Raw genomic sequence first — 17,907 nt, forward strand, 5'->3', positions numbered from 1 at the left:
GCTATGTAGGTGAAAATGATGATGGATTAGTGAGCCAGTTCTGGTCTGAATTTATGCTGCAGACTTTGAGGAGGACAAAGAATAAGAGTTATTCATATTCCAAAAATAGATGAAAAGAAACAACGCTCAGACAGCTATTTTTCAACGCTGATTTGAACCTGACGGGGTTTAGCTGCGAAATGAATTAAGTGAGCAATTGAAAAATGATTGCATTCCTCGGGCATATGTGTTTGATAGACCCCCCAGTTTGGGAGGAAGTGTGAAAGACATTTTGGGCTCACATTCAAAGCCTGACATTAATCAGAAACAGCCTATTAGGATTATCCCCCATTATTTTATCATTTGGTAAACATGCATGAGCTTTTTTCTATACCTCACACATACCAGCTGTGGTCCCACTGAGCTCCAGTAACCAGAACACATGCCAATCTCAAACAGGCAGATTTGTGCTTCACAATGATTCTGACTGCATATTCTGTAACTGTAGCAGCTACAACAAATTACATCCAAATACCTGCAGACCTGGAGGATGTGTCACTTTTTCATCCATGAAGTGACTGGTTTTACAAGGAGTGTTGTGTTGTTGTTTGAGACCTGAGTATGTGCTGTCTTTGTGTGCACGCCTCCACCTGTCTCTCACCACCACTGCTGCGTACCCTCTTACACTCTCTTTAGATAGTATATGTTTATATTTCCCCACATATATGTGTGTGTGCGTGCCACCACTCACTGTGCCTCTCTTTCTTCCTCTGTTTCCTCACAGCATGTGATTGCCATCCCGTGGGTGCTGCTGGCAAAACCTGTAACCAAACCACAGGACAATGTCCCTGTAAAGATGGCGTGACTGGTATCACGTGCAACCGCTGTGCTAAAGGCTTCCAGCAGAGCCGCTCGCCCATTGCCCCCTGCATAAGTACGTGGAACTGATCTTTAATACTATCTGCCTAACTGTAGGACAATGTTGCCAGATCTCTTTGCACACCTTTGTGAGGGAGTGTAGTGATTACACATGTGCAACACCCAGACAAGTACGTAGTGACCAACTGTTGGTTTTCTCACCAGCAAATCTGCACCATTAAACATGAACTTTGAGGGTTAACTCAGTTTATTTCACTAAATCTAAGTTCAGTTAACACCAGCAGCTCCAAACCCCAAAGTGTATGACATTGCAAATTTGTTAGTCTCATTATCAATTTAAATATCAAGCCAAATTATAACCTGAGTTTGGCTCTTTTTCTTTAACAAAACAGATTTTAACTGCTTCCTTTGCCATTTCTGGGAATCAAAAATAAGATGTCAAACTCATAAAAATCACAGCAAATGATTGCTTGTCATAACAGCGCTCTATTATATCTTTCTAGTGTTGTCAGCAGTTAATCTGCACAAGCAAATTATGAGAGCTAAGCTCATTATATGAAAATGTCGTGGCAACAGGCAGCATCATTTTGGCATCAGTTGTTTTCTTGTCATTAAACGGTTAACAATGGCCTTTCACAGATTCTCACATGTGGGCAAAAATATTTGAAGTTGGAGGCAGGATTCCTCAGCCCTACCTGTGAAAATCAGATTGTACGTGATTAAAAAAAGACTTGATTCTTTCTTCCCCCTTCCTCGTGCACAAAACCACCACTGTCACACACCTCTTCCCTCAGCGTGTCCACCTCTTTTTTCTGCATGTGTGTTTGACACGTCTCTGTGGTGTCCTCTTGGTGCTTTTTGATGAGGCTCCTCTCTCCCGCCTGCCTATAGCAACAAAAAGCCATCATGTGTGTTATATCTTCTGTTGCAGATCCTGTTCCTTTTGGAGATAAGAGGCCCATTCTCCACACATGTTTTTTTTTTTTTTTTTTTACTATGTGTCAACTTTCTTCCCACTTTTGAGTACAACAGAGAAAGAAGGAGGGCTGAGAGAATCAAGTCTTTTGGATGTCCAAACTGCTAAGAGTTTTGTTATTTTCTGCTACATTAAGACACAAGAGGGGAGGATAACATGCCCACTCATGACTACTACCAATGACACAAGGAATCTAAACAAACAGTAGTTATGGATTAAAAGCGAAGAGGTGGTGAAGGAGCCAGCAGACGGATATGTGATAGATGAGGGTGCAAAGATTTGGGGGAAGGAGAAGCAACAAAGATCTATTAATGTCAAGCAGAAGCTGCTCATGCAAGTGGAGGGTTTTATTATCAAAAATCTTGGAAATTCTGCTCACCTTTTACATGCAAGCAAAAAAACTGAAGTGGAAACTAGCTTAGTGTCAGAGGTGGAGGTTTGAAATAAATCTCTGAAAGAACAATATTTGCTGTACATAAAACAGAGCAGCTAACTTACAAGTTTGCTGTTAAAAAAATGTGTTAATTACTTAAACACCAACATTTTGTCAGAATTATGACCAGATTGTTGTCAAAGTTTTTTTTTTTTTCCTGTCTTTATTCTTTGTCATTAACTGTACATATGTGTGTACCATGCGCTCAAAGACTGATACATGTGTACAGTATAGATGCACATGTTAATGAAACTGATCTTTCTTTCTGTTTCTTGTTTTTTCTTGGAGTAGAGATTCCAGTTTCTCCTCCTACAACTCCAGCATCCAGCAGCACAGAGGAGCCATCAGGTGAGAGTCAAACTTTCACTTCCAAAGAACATTTTTCTCTAAGCAGAGATGTGGAGGATGTTGTTGAAATTTAAATTAATGGATATGAAATTTTTCTCCACTTCAGTTCCACTCCTCATTCCAATATTTTTCCACTTGAGTAAAAACAGACTGCAGGATAAATTGGATCCCACTTGTCTTTCCCCTCCTTATTATGTGGTTCATGAATATTAAATCCATTAGCAGCAACTTTGAGATGTGCCTCCTTTAATCTCTCACACTTTCACAATTAATCAGGCTAACTGCGGCACAGTGGGGTGTTGGTATCGTGAATGGCACTGGGACCGTGTCGTTTGTTTGATTTGATAATATTTCATCTTTCCAAACTCAGTCTTTTCCAGTCTTTACTTCTCGGGTGCAGTGAAGCACTGATAGATGGACCTAGATCTTATAATTTAGCAAAAGATTCCATCTTACTTTTCTCATTCACTGCACCAGATGATTTCTATTTAATTGTGGGTTTAAACATTTATTTGCAGAGGGGATTTGACACCAGGATTAACCGCAGTATATCAGATGCTACAGCAACAGTGCAACTACATTAGAGAATGAGAGCGATCCAAGACTGCACCTCTTCCAAGGCTGATTAAAAAAAATGCCTGGCTCCAGATCCAGACTGAGATTGAAAGTTTATCATTTCTAAATTGAGCAATATCTCAATCAGTCCATATCTATTTGAGTAATCATGCTATCAAACAGGAACACGAACTGTACCAACACAATTTTATTTAGAGGAAATAATATTTATATTATCTAAAAATATTTAATAAAAAAAGAAAAAATAAATCTGGATTCTTATTGAAATATGATTAACTAAGTGAACTATACTGGATTTAGTCTCCTTATATAATTCAAAAGTTTGGAAGGATTTGTGGGTAAAGAGTAAGGGATTAATAAACTTACTTTTTTATTTAACTTATTTATTTATATATTTATTCATTTGTTTGAACAAAATAAGTTTTACGCTGTTTTTTGTTCTCGCTCTTTCAAACTCATAGTGGAAAAAGTGTAGTCATCTGGCTTGCACCGTTTTTCTTCTGCGTCTCTCGTGAAGTTGCTGGAGGCCCAGAATACACGTATGTGTGAGTTTTGTGCAAGAGGCTACTGCAGCTGTTGTTGGACCCTCTGAGGTCCCGAATGTTCCCTGCACAGCAAACGATTGACAGCACAGTCAGGATAACGCTATTCTCCAACCCTCCTCCACCTCTTTTCTTTTCTGTTTAAGTCTCTTTTCACTCTTTTCCACCTCCTTCGTCTCCCTCTGTTTCACGCTTTGTCTTCAAATAACACTGTGGGTGGTGCAACGCTGGAATATGTGGGGCTTCTCTGGGCCCCCTTGTCAGGAATCCGTCTACTTTTGGGGTGTAGAAAAATTTCGGTTAAGTGGGAGAGGAATTTTATGTATGATTTAAATGAATGCAAAGTAAACCAGAAGACAACTCAATCAAAGAAGAGAGTTTTGTATATTTATGTGGGTTTTATTGTTGTTTTTAATAAATAGTCTATATCTGCAATTACAACCTGATTAAGGATTAAAACTCCTCTTTCTATATCCCATTGATGTAATCATTTAGCAGGAGTAGGCTAATGCTAATATCTGAATTGGGCTGTAATGCCACACGCAGTATTACCATGGCTCAAAGTTTTGAGAATTGTATTTCCCATGTATAATAGCCATGGCTCTGTAAGGTGCATCATCCTGATAGACATTCTGCATAACCTGGGGTCCCATTGACCCCTCTGAGATTGGAGGCCCAGAGGATGCAAGCGTTACCCACAAACCTTCTTCAGAGGGTCATACAACAAACCCACCTCTGCTTGGCCTGGTATTCCAACAGCTATGATATCACCTAGTTAGTGATTGCTAACAGATGTGTCGTGAGTGTGTGGAGTATTAAACTTTTTTCTGTTGCTTTCATTTCTACACTTTTGATAAAAACAGTCTGGATTTTTGCTTATGGCTTTACAACCGAAAAACAGCTAATTCAAAGGAGTTTTCAACAATATTTAATCACTGAGGCTATAAAGAATTTTATATCCGTATCAGCACCTTAACAGTACACAAAAGAGGGGGTGGGGGAGTGGGCTGTCCAGTTTTCAACTTTGTTAAAGTACATCCAGACTGTAAAAACACTCAGTTCTGTGATCTGTATTGAAAATCTAAACAACATCTACCCCGCAATAAGATGAATAGAGATGTCCCCTCTATCATTGTAGTGAGCTTCACTTCTAACAGAAAAAGAAACAATAAAAACACAGGGATTGTTATTTAAATAATGGTTTTGTTATTAATTTACACATGCGTTATGTGTTAATAGCCATTAATATTACTGATGTGATTTTATAAGTCAAGTTACTGCTAACATCAAAACGAGCCAGTTAGCTAGCTAAGCTAATCTTGGTTTGGCTAGCTTAGCTGTGGAACTAATGGTGCGCTCCAGTTATCTCGGAAATCCAAGCAGTCGAGAGTAGGTGACCTCATTACCAGGTAGAAGGCGTTCCAGTTGCACCAACTGAGCCGCCTCCAAAACAGCCAATTCATGAAATTCCATACAAAACTAGAAAATCACAATGGGCACCATGAGAAGAGCAGCCAATTTTGCTGATATAATAAACCACACATCTTCATGCAATTTTTCTCATTCAAGAATGTCGATAACAACTCGCTGCTGTTCACACACAAAATATATTATAAATAATTTTAATAAAGACAAAAATGGACGCAAGTGGTACTGGGCGCAGCCATCTTTAAATCTAGAATCTTGAGCTCCTCTGAAACTTACGAGTTTGCTGTTCGGAAAAACTTTGTCATTTCTGTCCAAAATTCCTCAGGACAACTGAAATGATAAAAGCTAATGTTAGCTAGTGGTGCTTTTTATAATAATTAAAAGAAAGGGGGAAAAAAAAAAGTTTTTTTAGCAGTTTACATCTATGTTTCAATAGAAATTAACATTACTGATGTGGTTTACTAAATCAAGTTACCAACTAGCTATAGTTAACATTAAAAGTACCTAATTAATAAGCTAAGCTAATCACAGTTTGACTAGTTTAGCTAGTCTTGATAGTGTTAGCTAGTGGTGCTAAAATTACATTAGGAGTCAATGATATATCAGGTTATTGGATGAGTGGTGTAACACATGGAAAATTGGGGAAGTTTGATGGATGTTCCTAAAAGAGGAATTCTTTTAGAAGTTCCCTTGTGCCCCTTAGAAGTCCCCTCAGCATTGCCTGAGCAGTGAGCAGGGGTTAGTGGTGATCTCGTACAATGTGCAATGAAACGCAAGGATGGGGAGGGAACAAGACCAAAACAAAAAGTCCTAATACCATAAGAAGCAACGAAAATAAGGTAAGGAGAAGAAATAAGGTAAGGAAAGAGGTGTATTGAGGGGTGTAGAAAAAAATGGATCAAACAGAGTTTAACTAGCCAAAAATGTTGGAGGAAAAAAAAAGTGAGGCAGGTGTCTTGTTGCACCTCACTTGAAAAAGGGGAATGGGGTTGGTGAGTTGGGACGGTGTATGGAGGAGCGAGTGAAAGGAGGGTAAGGGGGAAGATGGAGTGGATATTAATTTGTCTCCTGCAGCAGGGCTCTCCCCCTGTCGACCACACGGAGGGCTGGAATGCATGGAGAATAGCGCCAGTGGTGCGGCCCAGACAAAACACACATTGTGCTGGTAGGTCATGGATGGTGTGAGTCGCCACTCCCACGGGTCATGACAGAGACGTCTGCATGGCAACAAAATGTGGAGGAGATTAACTGCTGATGACCTGTGGTGGCCGCTTGGGCTTGTCAGAATACACAGGATGTGAAACTAACTAATGATGATGAGGAGATGGAGACTTAGAATGATGACGATGATGCTCATAAGGGTAACTAGGTTCAGTTTAATGCATTATATGTGTGTCGTGTCTTAAGCTGGGAGTGATCAGAATCTGTGGTAGACCCCTCCTTGGATTTTTCGGACATGAGTCTTGCTTCACACACCCTGTACAGTTCTCTCAGACTCCACTGCGCTTTAGTGTGGGATGTTATTTCTACGCCAACTTGAGTAAAATTTTGACAGAATAAATAGTTTGGGACATAATCCGTAATAAGGGTGGCCAAGATTGAAGAACACATCGTTAAACTGTCATGAATATAGAACCTTTGTATACACTAGCACTTTTTCTTCTTAAAACCCTCGTGGGTTGGGTTATTTCCTCTCTTTGTGTCTAATCTTTTAGTGATAATCAACAGGAGTCCCCAATGACCTATCTGAGACTCAAGATTTACAATAATGCAGGATGACCTAGCTCATCAGGACTGATTGCACACTACCCCAAAGTAAAATCTCAAATCAGGTCAAGAAAAAGAACAGCCTTTTTACAGCCTGTTGCTTGCTGAAAACAAACCATCTTTTACTCAGTGACAATACAGTGAGAAAAGAGGGAGGAGGGGGCTTCTTCTCTTTCTTTCCTCCTTTCTCTCTCTGTCTTTGCTGGACAGGATCCAACCTTCCAGCTCTAATGTGAGTAGCCCAGTGAGGAGCAGAGGAGAACAGTGGATGGCAGCACACTGGGCTCTATAATCTAATTACATGCTTTATTTGCTGCAATTTGTTTCTCAATCAGTCTGGGTGAAAGAGAAAGCCCTCCTCCCGGAGGCATCATTTACACCTCCTTGTTTCACCGCTCTGGTACCTCTGAGACTGCCCCTGCCTCTGTGGCCATGTTTGTATCTTGCGTGCAGAGCCACTATGTGTGCATCTCTGTCTTTTTAATTTAATGGTGGTGAGTTTTGAAACTTTGACTACCAAAACCTTGTCTTGGTTTTCAAATAATCTGTGACATACATATCATATCATACTGTATATGGAATCAAACATCTCCCAGAGTAGTGCTGAATGTTTAGACTAGTCTTATAAAGCTAAATCCATCCTTCTATTGGCAGGTCTTCCATAAGAAAAAACAAGTGTCATAGAGGAAATTTTAAAGAGTATCTTTTAGATTAAAGAAAATGTTACAATGATATTCTTTATTGATCTATATGAGGTGCGTGTAGGACAGAATGCATTTTTAACTCTGAAATCATGCATATAGTATTAAAATCATTTGTATGTAACGTAACGTCCAGTAGGTGGCAGTAATGCAGCATGAGTTGTTCTGCCAAACAGAAATAAGCCATATAAGGAAGAAAGGAGATGGCTAGCCATGTAAATAAAGTAGATTCAGTGAAGTGGCAGTAGTCATTAATATTTAATTAGTATTTTAACATTACTTAACAATATCATAATCATCTGTCCACTGAATTGTTGCAACAAATCATGTTATGTTGCACGTTTTACTATCAGGTCTGATATAGAATTCGCACATGTACTCTCTGCATACACATGCATAACTTCTTATTTATAATATGATCAGCTTACACATACACATGAAACCTCTCACATACAGCCCAAATCACCTGTTCAAATGGGTATAGAGTGTCTTGTATGTAGGTGCATGGGGTTTTAGTTGTATTTGTGAATTTTCATTAGTTTACATACAAGACGTTGCTCTTGTATGTATGTGAGAGCTAATTTTATGTGTATGTCCAAATAATTATAGTAGTATGTGCATGATTTCAGAGGTGTGTGTGAGAGTAAAAAATGCATTCTGTCCTATATGGCACCTCATACATCTGTACAGCTATTCAAGATGCAAGTGGACCCATGATCCAAATCTTAATTGAAACAAGTCATCTTCAACATATTCTGTAAGTCGCTAGGAGGCTGAACTGATGACAAGCATATAGCTCAAGGGGAAGACAATGGCACAAATAACGATCCCAAACAAGATGTGAAAGTGGAAAATCTTTGTGTTGGAATGAGGTTGTTGTACATATGGTGAGAGGATAGTGAAGTGTGCTCCTACTGAAAGCTTGGCTTGAGTCTTGCCACCCTCCAAAGGCTAATTCAGGTGCTATACTCTGAACATAAGCGAGAGTCTAGCAGGGGTCAATGATTTAGGACTCTTTTACACCCTGTCATGAGCTATGACTGAAGTCTGCCAACTAGTCACAATAAATTTCTTTCAGCTGTCCAGAGTGCTTTGAGCAAATCCACTGACGACAGTACATATATATATATATATATATATATATATATATATATATATATATATATAGCGATAGAGAGTCCTAAATTTGTCTGATAATGTTTTTTAAGAGAAATCCTACAGATCATGTCATTTAACCTGTAAGACAGGTCTTGGAAATAAGCTTAATAATGGTGGCTGGCTGTATTAATGGTTTTGTTATAGCCATTTGCTTCACCTTGATGTCTAAGGATATCTTTCCAGGGTCAAGGATTCTAAATAAGATGTGGCATCTATCCTGATGATGGAAATAGATAGTGTTGGCATGGTGTTGGTAACTGGGTGGGCTGTTGGGCCTTTTGGGGCTTTATTCAGATGAGTGACCCTGTGGTTTGGAGGAGGTCTGCACTCTCTGTGTGCTTCTAGTTATCACTCCTATCTGCAGCCTTGTAAAGTACTCAAACACTTGCAGCTATGATGTGCGATGTGCTGACTCAAAACAGCTTCAGTGTAAACGGCTGGTTTAAAGGGCCATACGGTACTTTGATAGAGGGGGCAAAGGTCTACCTCTCAGTTACAAACTTCTCAGTGCTCTGAAAGGCACGACACAAAGCGCTGTAGTAACTACATCTACTCTGAACACGCAAAGCACATTTTAGCTCAGGACTACAAGACTGCTTCCACTTCTGCTTGTAACGTGCACACAAAGGGAACATTTGTCCTCACGGTAGGGGACTGCCTGGCCCTAAATAGGGGTCTCGCGGCGCTCTCAGCGGGGCCTTGAGCTGTGTCTCAGGGGTACACTAATGGGGAACGAAAGGCTATCAAAGGGAAGTATCATGATGGCATCAAGGGGGGGTTATGAGAAAACAAAGCTTCCTTTCCTCAGCCTCTACTTCGATCATTTACATGGTAATCAGGTCCAGCTCATATAGACTCCTCTGTTCATTTGCTTTGCCTATTTTTGCTACTTTCCCTATTTACTAGCACCAGCACCAGCTTTCTGTCCTCTCTAACTAGAACTTTAGGCTATCAGCTTTGGAGCGGGTTTGCTGATGTGGGGATTTTACATAATTTAACTTCAATGCATCTTCCTCTTCAACCCACACCACAGCTAGATTTTACTTATCTTCCCTCTTTTTTTTGTCAAACTCTTCACCCCTTTGCTCTATACCAGAATCCATTCTCCCACCTCCTTCCCTTTTTTTTGGTGCATTTTCCTTGTCATGATGTTCTCCTGACAACCTCCTTGAAATGGAGGATAAAGGGGAGGAGAGATGTGCTCACATTAATGATGTTTGTTCATATTCAGGCTGCCTGAAAGCTCCAGACCCTCATCCACTAACCCAACACAAGAAAACAATTTGCACATACTTTTCTGTTACAACTTGAAGAAATACACCAAAACAAACAATGCTTGAAGACAAGTGTGTTTTTTGCCCTTCTGTTAAGGCCCAACATCAGACTATTGTGTCATTTATTGCAAGTGAATAGCAGCTTCATCACTGTATGAGGTCATTACTGACTCCGTATTTCTTGATTGCTGGAGCTTGTAAAGCAGATGGTGGCATAAGTTTATTGTTACTCACCCTAAACCAAGAGCATAAACTCACAGATCTATTTAGACATGCAGCAGTGATAGCAATTATCTTCAATGCATGTGCTTACACAATATTTTGTGCATGTGCATATCTTCAGCACAGACTTTCGGCTTAGTTTTCCGTTCACATTGTGTTCTTTTCTTTGTAATCAGCAGAGTACACACTTCCCAAACCGTACTGCCTTAATCAAGGCCCAAATTCTCTCATAAGGAAATATTTTAATCAAAGCATCTCTTTTTCTTTTCTTTTTCTTTTTCTTATAATATTGTTATTAACATTTAAAAGCCAATAGCCATGACTTGCTATTTTTGGTCTGCCTATTTTTTTTTTTTTTTATGTAAAATTTCATGTAGAACCTCAACTCTTGTAAGCACAGTCAAACAGACATTGTCTTTTTTCAGGGGCGCTTCAGTTGTTAGAGTATGAAGCTAAAATTATGTAAAATGTATCAATAGATATAACACCATAAAGGCTAACCATAAAAAAACAACACAGGATTTATTACTAACAGTACTTTCTAGAAATAACACAGATCCACAGTGACCAAACCTTTTCTCAACCGCATGTCATTCTCTCAATTCTTGGACTTCGGGAGAAAAAATATTGACACTGAAACAAATACAAAACAGTAACTATTTACATATTTACTCTTTTTCTGTCCGGTGGTTTTGCTATTTACATGTTTTTACTCTATTTATTTACCTGATATCCTCACAAAAACAAGTCCAAATCAGCAAATTATTTTTGGCATCACCATACATGAAAAAATGTCTTCTTGGCTTTATTCCATTCATAGAGAACCATTTTTTGTTCTTTTCAGACAACCATATTATCTAATTTATATAATATAAACCGAGCCAGAAAAGTGACCTAACAAGAACGAAAAAGAAGAAACATAGCAACAACCGAAAAAACAAAGAAGAAGAACAACCGGAAAACACAACACCCAACATGGCAGAGGACATACATGATGAAGTAATGATGGTGGTCTTGCAACTATTGTTAATAGAAATATCCAGAACTCAAAAAAAGTAACAGACTGGAGACAGCTTGAACACAGACTTCCATTCCACATCATAATCCACAGAGTCACGACTCAGGAGTCGTCGGCTTTCCCCACATGTGTGAAGATTTTTGGTCATAAATATTGAACGAGTTTAACCCAACTTGCAATCGTCGGCCACCACCTGTTTCGGAGCTGATTGTTGGGACAATTTGCTCTTCACACACCTCAGACCAAATCATAATTTGATTGGAAAATCTTATAAGACTTAGGATAATCGGGTGTTTGACATCCTTGGTCGGGAAGGGGCAAAATCGGGAAAAAAACAGCCCGATAATCTTTAAGTGTGTACCCCGCTTTAGTGGATTTAGCATGTAAAGCAGGACTCACCAACTCTAAACATCAGCAAAAAGCCAGTGTCCTGCTGATTTTCAGTATATCTATGCTGCTGCACACCTGACTCAAATGATAATTTGTTAAGAGGCTGGTTCAGACCTTGACAACAAGCTATGGGAAAACTATTTTATATGAACCAGGTGTGTTGCAGCAGGGACGCAGTGCAAACCTGCAGGACACTGGCTTAAGAGGTCTGGAGTTGGTGATCCCTGATATAGAGTCTCTGAATGAACACTACAATTTGCGGCTGGATTGTGAACCTCCTGAATGGGATATAAATGCCTGGAAAATGTCTCCTAAACATTAAACTACAGATCACAATTCAGCCCACTGAATTACACACTATGGTTCCTGAGAAACTGTTGACAATGCAAGCGACAACGGTTGGGGATGCTGGTGATCTAGTGCAGTTTTAAAGGTTAAGGTTACATTGCTTACTCCCCACACTCAGTATTCATACATACAGCCATGTGTCTGACATCTTCCCTTCAGCAAAGTGCTGTGATTCAATTTGGGCAGCCCATCAGCCTGCGTGAGCTATTTATTTGTTCAAAACCCCAGAGTGAGTGAGTGGAACCCCCCACCCCCACCCTTTTCCAAAGGGGTCCTCCTCCTGATGCTTTATGGATGGCTAATTTTCCCTTCCTGACCTTCCTTTGTGTGGCATTGACCCCCTTCATCATCCCCCCTTCCACTCCCTCAAATAGCTGCATATTCCTGCTGTCCACGCTGCAATAAATGCTAATGCTTGTCACGGTCCTCAGTGGGGCCTTGAAGTGATCCTTGGGTTAGTTTGGGTTTTTTTTGTGTCAGTTTTTCAAAAGGTCGGGGCACAGAGGTGACAAGCGAGGTGAGATTTGGTTAGGATGAAGGTGGGGGTAGAGTGGGTGTAGGGTGGTCCGTGTAAGCTTGACTCATTCCCACAGTCAGACAAAAAATGAGTGGGTAGATGGCAACAGTCATTTGTAGTCCTCCAAAATTACTGCTGCACTGATAAGACCATCACACATGGTGAGGCTGGAGTTGGATGCTGCTGGGGCCTCCATGGCAACAGACAACACACAAAGTTGTGTCATCATTGATGCTGAAACAGTCATGTTACATAACACAGTTAAAGCAGAAAGGTGTGTGTCAACCACAGCACCAAAACGACCATTGTAATTTTTTTTTATTTTAAGTAGACCCTTAAAGCTGATTTAGACTGTTTATGCCTTAAAAAGAAAAAGAAAAAAAAAACAAGGTTGGCAATTAATTAATAAAAGCTGACATGATTACAAACATTTTCTACACTTTGTTACAAGAATTTTTCATTTAAATTACTTATTTTTTTAACATGTTACATTTAAACACAGCACATTTACAACACTTTTATTTTTCCCAGTTTATTTCATATAACTCTAGCAAAAAAGACAACATGTGTGGACTCATGTTGAATGTGCAAATGTGTGTGTGTGTATATATATATATATATATTCTGCCATTGATTGTATGTTTTTGATTATTTCCCCCCACGTTCACAAAACACTTGTCATCATGTGGCATATTGCAGCCATATTATATGTAAATACTTAATGTAGTGAATTTCTTTTTCTCCCTCTGATTGTAGTGGGTCTTTGCTTTTTCTTGCAGACTGTGACTCTTACTGCAAAGCATCGAAAGGCAAACTGAAAATCAACATGAAGAAGTACTGCAAGAAAGATTATGGTGAGTCAACGACACACTAACTATTTAATGACTGAGCATTTAATGTAATGGAAGAACCCTGCATGACTTTTTCACTGAACTGGCTCCAAATAAACATGTTTATCAGTCTGCAGGGTAAAATAAGAAACTATGACCTCTGTGAAAGTTTTAATACACTGATCTGTGAGTTATGTTTGCTGTGAGACTCAGGAGACCTTACATCCCGTACACCCCAGGTCCAGCATGCTTTGTAGGAGCTCCTACAGTTTACATGGGAGGCACTTTATTCATGTGTTACTCCAGCTCTCTGATGACAGAGAAAATGGGTCAAACAAAAGACAAGAGAGAAGACAAACAGAAGGACATAAAGGAGGCTCAAGAGAAAGGGCAGGATTTAGAATTAGACAGAGGTGTGTATGGGATGGGTTATCTCTGAAGAAGCAATGACACAGTGGGTTCCCTTCAAGAGATCCTTATTAAGGCACCCCACTTCCCCCACAACCACAGCATTCCTGCGACCATCCGTCCACCACGCCATTCAAGGTGTGGATAAGTTGTATGACCTCTCCCCTCTTCCCGTCCCCACGTCCCCTCCCCTGATTGAAGTCCGGCTGCAGAGCTGGTCAACCAAGCAGCGGCGTCCTGCAGCATACTTCAGCAGTTTGATGGACAGGTCCGGGCTTTGTTCTGCAGGGATTTGGAGGAGTTAAGGGGTCAGCTTATAGACACCTCCTCTTCCACCAATGCCTACCTTACTCTTGGTTTCGTGAGAAAATCCTCGATTCTGCAATATGTTCTAGTCCCTGCATGAAAAAGTCAGCTATAGGACTCTTTTTACATGCAGGTGATGTGGAGGGAATGTTTCAAAATGAAGTCAAATGTTATCTTAAATCTAGATAGAAAACAATCATTTTTATTATGAAAACATATATCAACAGCTACATAAATCTAAATGATAACAGCAAGAGGCATCTTACTGTCCCGATGGTGAAAATCATCATTCAACGCAAGACTGAGTGCCCTCATGTTTTTAAGATAAACACGTGAATTTAGGAGAACTTCCAAGCCAGTTTGGCATGTGTTGTGTGTGAAGTGTCAGGGACATGCTGGTAGTGATGGCTAAGATAATATCAAACAAAAGGCAAACAGAAGTAAGAAGTAGATACAGAACATTTTTGGCTTTTTTAAGGAAAAAGACCAGCTTGTGTTGCTTAAACATGAGACAACTCAAACATGAGGATGAGTGCAACATAAGAAAACTACAATAGGGAGGGTTTCTTTTTTATTTTCTTGTTACATTATTGTACAAGATTCTCACAATATAATGTGTTTCTGTTCAAACTGAAGCATAAAGATATTTACAAATGGATAATTGTTAAAACATTTAATTTAATGCATCTTTGCACCTTTTGGTGCTACATCGTCCTCTGTGTTAATCTGCTTTGTGCTGAATGTCAGTGCAATCTGCAACAGCATATTCAAGACTCAGAACATAACAAGAACCCTGCGAAGGGTTTACCATAAATTAGCAAAGCTGATCAAAAGTCAGACAGGATATAAATCTACAGAATTTGGCTCGGGAGAAGCATCACTTTCGACTGTTTTGAAAAGATCAGCAGGGAGTTGGGCTCCGTGCTGCGCCGGGAAACGATGCTACAAGCTTCTGTAGTTCACACACAGACGCTTACAAGCTGTGAGCTGAGGGCAGGGAGGGATGAAAGTGTCTGATATTTGCAAAATCCTGGGTCTAACTACTCCAGGCATTTAATGATTGTTGTCCAAACACAAACGTAACAACACGTGGTGGCAGCTGGTGGATGAAAGTAGCTGCAGGGGTCACTTTCAGGTCAACCCAGTTGAGCTTACTGCCCTCATAAAGTCATAAAGGCCTAAATGCAACTTTATGAAAATGATCAGCTAGTTGATCCAGATAAACAAGCATACTTGAGAATCTGGGAATTATCCTTTTACAGCTGCAATTCTGCAACAGGTTTAAACAAAAATACAAATGAATCACTACTTAATATACAATAAATAACTTTTTATTGAAAGAAAAATGTCACAATTAAATTAGGTTGCTTTAGGAGATGAGAGTCTAAAGACCTATCTAGTCTTCCTGTCTGCCCCAGTTTACCTAAACCTTCCCAACAAATACTAAAAATGTGTTCAATTGTACTAGTTTCATTGCACTAAAGTATAGAAAAATACCAAGAAACCAGAAGCATATTTTTAGGAAGGAGCAGTGACATCATTGGAGTTCTTCACTGTTAATACATTTGAAAAAGAAGACACTTTTATACTGGTCAAAAAACCCTGTAAGATTTGGCTTTTAAGTGCAATTGAAAAATATGTTTAAATGAGATTTAATCTCATGGCATCAACTCAACTAAGCAGCAATTTTTAAGCATAATTTTAAAAAGTCCAGTAAAGGTAGTGCTGGGTGGTATGACCAAAATTGTACATTGCAGTATTTTTCAAATTTATACCAATTTCACTGTATTTGATTCATTTCTTTTTCCATGCATGACTGGTTGTTAACCACATTTTGCACTGATTGAGAGAAGAATTACTGCATTGGATAAGTCGTTTACAATGTCATGAAAACTGTACATTGTACAAAAAAAAAAAAAAAAAAACATTTTAATGTCCGCAGTGTTTTGATCAAAGCTCTAAATCTATCTCTCTCCACAGTACTTATCAGAACCCTGATTTTGGCTACATTAATTATAGAGTTTGTTATCGCGGTTTAACAAACATCTAGAAGTGACATCTCACTTGAGTGTTGTCCACTTTTTTCCAGTTTTACCAGAGGATGTGAAGGGTACCGATCTTAGTGTGTCGCTTTCTTCGTACTCCGAAGCATGTTTGCAGCTAAAGGAGGGGCATCAAATTGCTCATGTTGCAGCCTCTGGTGACAAATTTAGCCCAACATCTTCAGGAAAAAGTTGTTTGGTCCACATTCAACCTTTTAAAGTAGAACTATGTAACCATCTGACTTAAAAATATGTGTTTGACTCATTTTGACGACACAGTAACATTTATTATGTAAATTCCTGGAGCAGTTGTTCTCATACAGCATCCCATGGCTGAGAAACGGCACTTCACAACATTTACTTTGAGGATGCTGCATCACTTTACTGCTGAATTCCGCTTTATGCACAACATCATGCGCTAGCAACTGGATATCAACACACTGGCTGTTTTGAACATGCACTGTGGCTGATTATCAGGGGAAGAGAGAAAGTGACAGGGCAAGAGATAAGACAAGAGTCAACATGAAACTTTTACTGACTGGAGAATGCTCAGAGTAGAGTAAGGATGAAAGATGGAGGCCGAATTAGCCGCCATTAGGAGGCGCTTCACTGAGAAAATCTGTCAAAGCTTAATAGTGTTTCTTTGAAACCAAAATATCTCCATGTCACAGATACAGCTCCTTTTTTGTGTTATCTCACAAAAATGTTATGTAGCACTTAAGCATCTGTACATACATTACATATCCATATGTACTTATTTTTAAAACAATTAAAATAAATAAGAAGAAAATAGTAAAAGTCAACATCTCATACTGCATTAAAAGCCAAAAAGAAAAAAAAAAAGTTTTAAGAGATGATTTAAAACCAGCAAGTGAAGCAGTGTCCTTCACAGATGACACCTACACTGGTTCCACAGTGTAGGTGTAGCTGAACTTTCTCTGTCAGTTTTCCCCATTCAGCATCTCCAATAACACATCTGCTCAGCTGGATGCATGTGCAGTGGTGCAGCAGTGAAAAAGGTTCCCACTGCACACATTCCCAACATTATTTAGGCTGTTTAAACCAGTGTTTGTGGTATAAGACATACTACCCAGCAAAGCAAAACATCACAAATGAGCAACATTCAAAAAAGAAAAAAAAATGGGTTTTTTTTTGCATGCTAAAACTGCTAGTTCTTTTTGTTTTGTTTTGTTTTGTTTTTTTACCTTTGTCATAAAAGCAGAAATGGGAGTTTAAACCCTTGACCCAAATTGGGAGATAGTTATGGGTATTTATTGGTTCCAGTTCAAACTGGCATTAATGGTAACACAGGACTCATTTACACATGCCAATTTGTAATAAGGACGCTACAGTTAGGACTGCAAGAGCTAGCGCAGCTCACTTTTTCTCTGTAAAAACATGTTTACTAGCTGCAGTATTTCATATGGGATTGATTGATTTTACCTGACTTCAAGAGAGTGACAGCTCATTATCAGTCCCATGGGACATGTTGCTTTCTCAAGCATGCTACTTTCAATTTAAAACCTGTAAAAGTAATGAGCATGTCAGTGAATTCCAAGTCAGTGATTCTTCATTTAGGATGCAAAACCTGCGCTGAATACTGAATTTTCTTCTTTATACTGCCAAGATGTTCAGCTCCATTAGCTCTTTCCTAAAGGTGAAACCAATGACCCTTTCACAAGATGGTTCCTTTAAAAAGCCGGGCTGTAAGTACAGGAGAACCATAATGGAACTTAACAGAGATCTGGTCAATATAATACATATT

At 39.3% G+C, this 17,907-nt stretch overlaps 1 protein-coding gene across 2 annotated transcripts in view; it reads left to right on the forward strand.

Annotated features, from left to right (window-relative positions):
• ntn1a (netrin 1a) overlaps positions 1 to 17,907 on the forward strand; it is a 76,376-nt gene that overhangs the window by 56,162 nt on the left and 2,307 nt on the right. Inside the window, exons 4-6 of one of the 2 annotated variants that reach the window (XM_041982056.1) lie at positions 764 to 913; positions 2,559 to 2,615; positions 13,336 to 13,410. In XM_041982056.1, the coding sequence (XP_041837990.1) occupies positions 764 to 913; positions 2,559 to 2,615; positions 13,336 to 13,410 (282 nt within the window). The remainder of the gene's footprint in view (positions 1 to 763; positions 914 to 2,558; positions 2,616 to 13,335; positions 13,411 to 17,907) is intronic. The other variant, XM_041982057.1, reaches the window with a different exon arrangement.

This window comes from Melanotaenia boesemani, chromosome 4 (genome assembly GCF_017639745.1).
Source record: "Melanotaenia boesemani isolate fMelBoe1 chromosome 4, fMelBoe1.pri, whole genome shotgun sequence".
NCBI lineage: Eukaryota > Metazoa > Chordata > Actinopteri > Atheriniformes > Melanotaeniidae > Melanotaenia > Melanotaenia boesemani.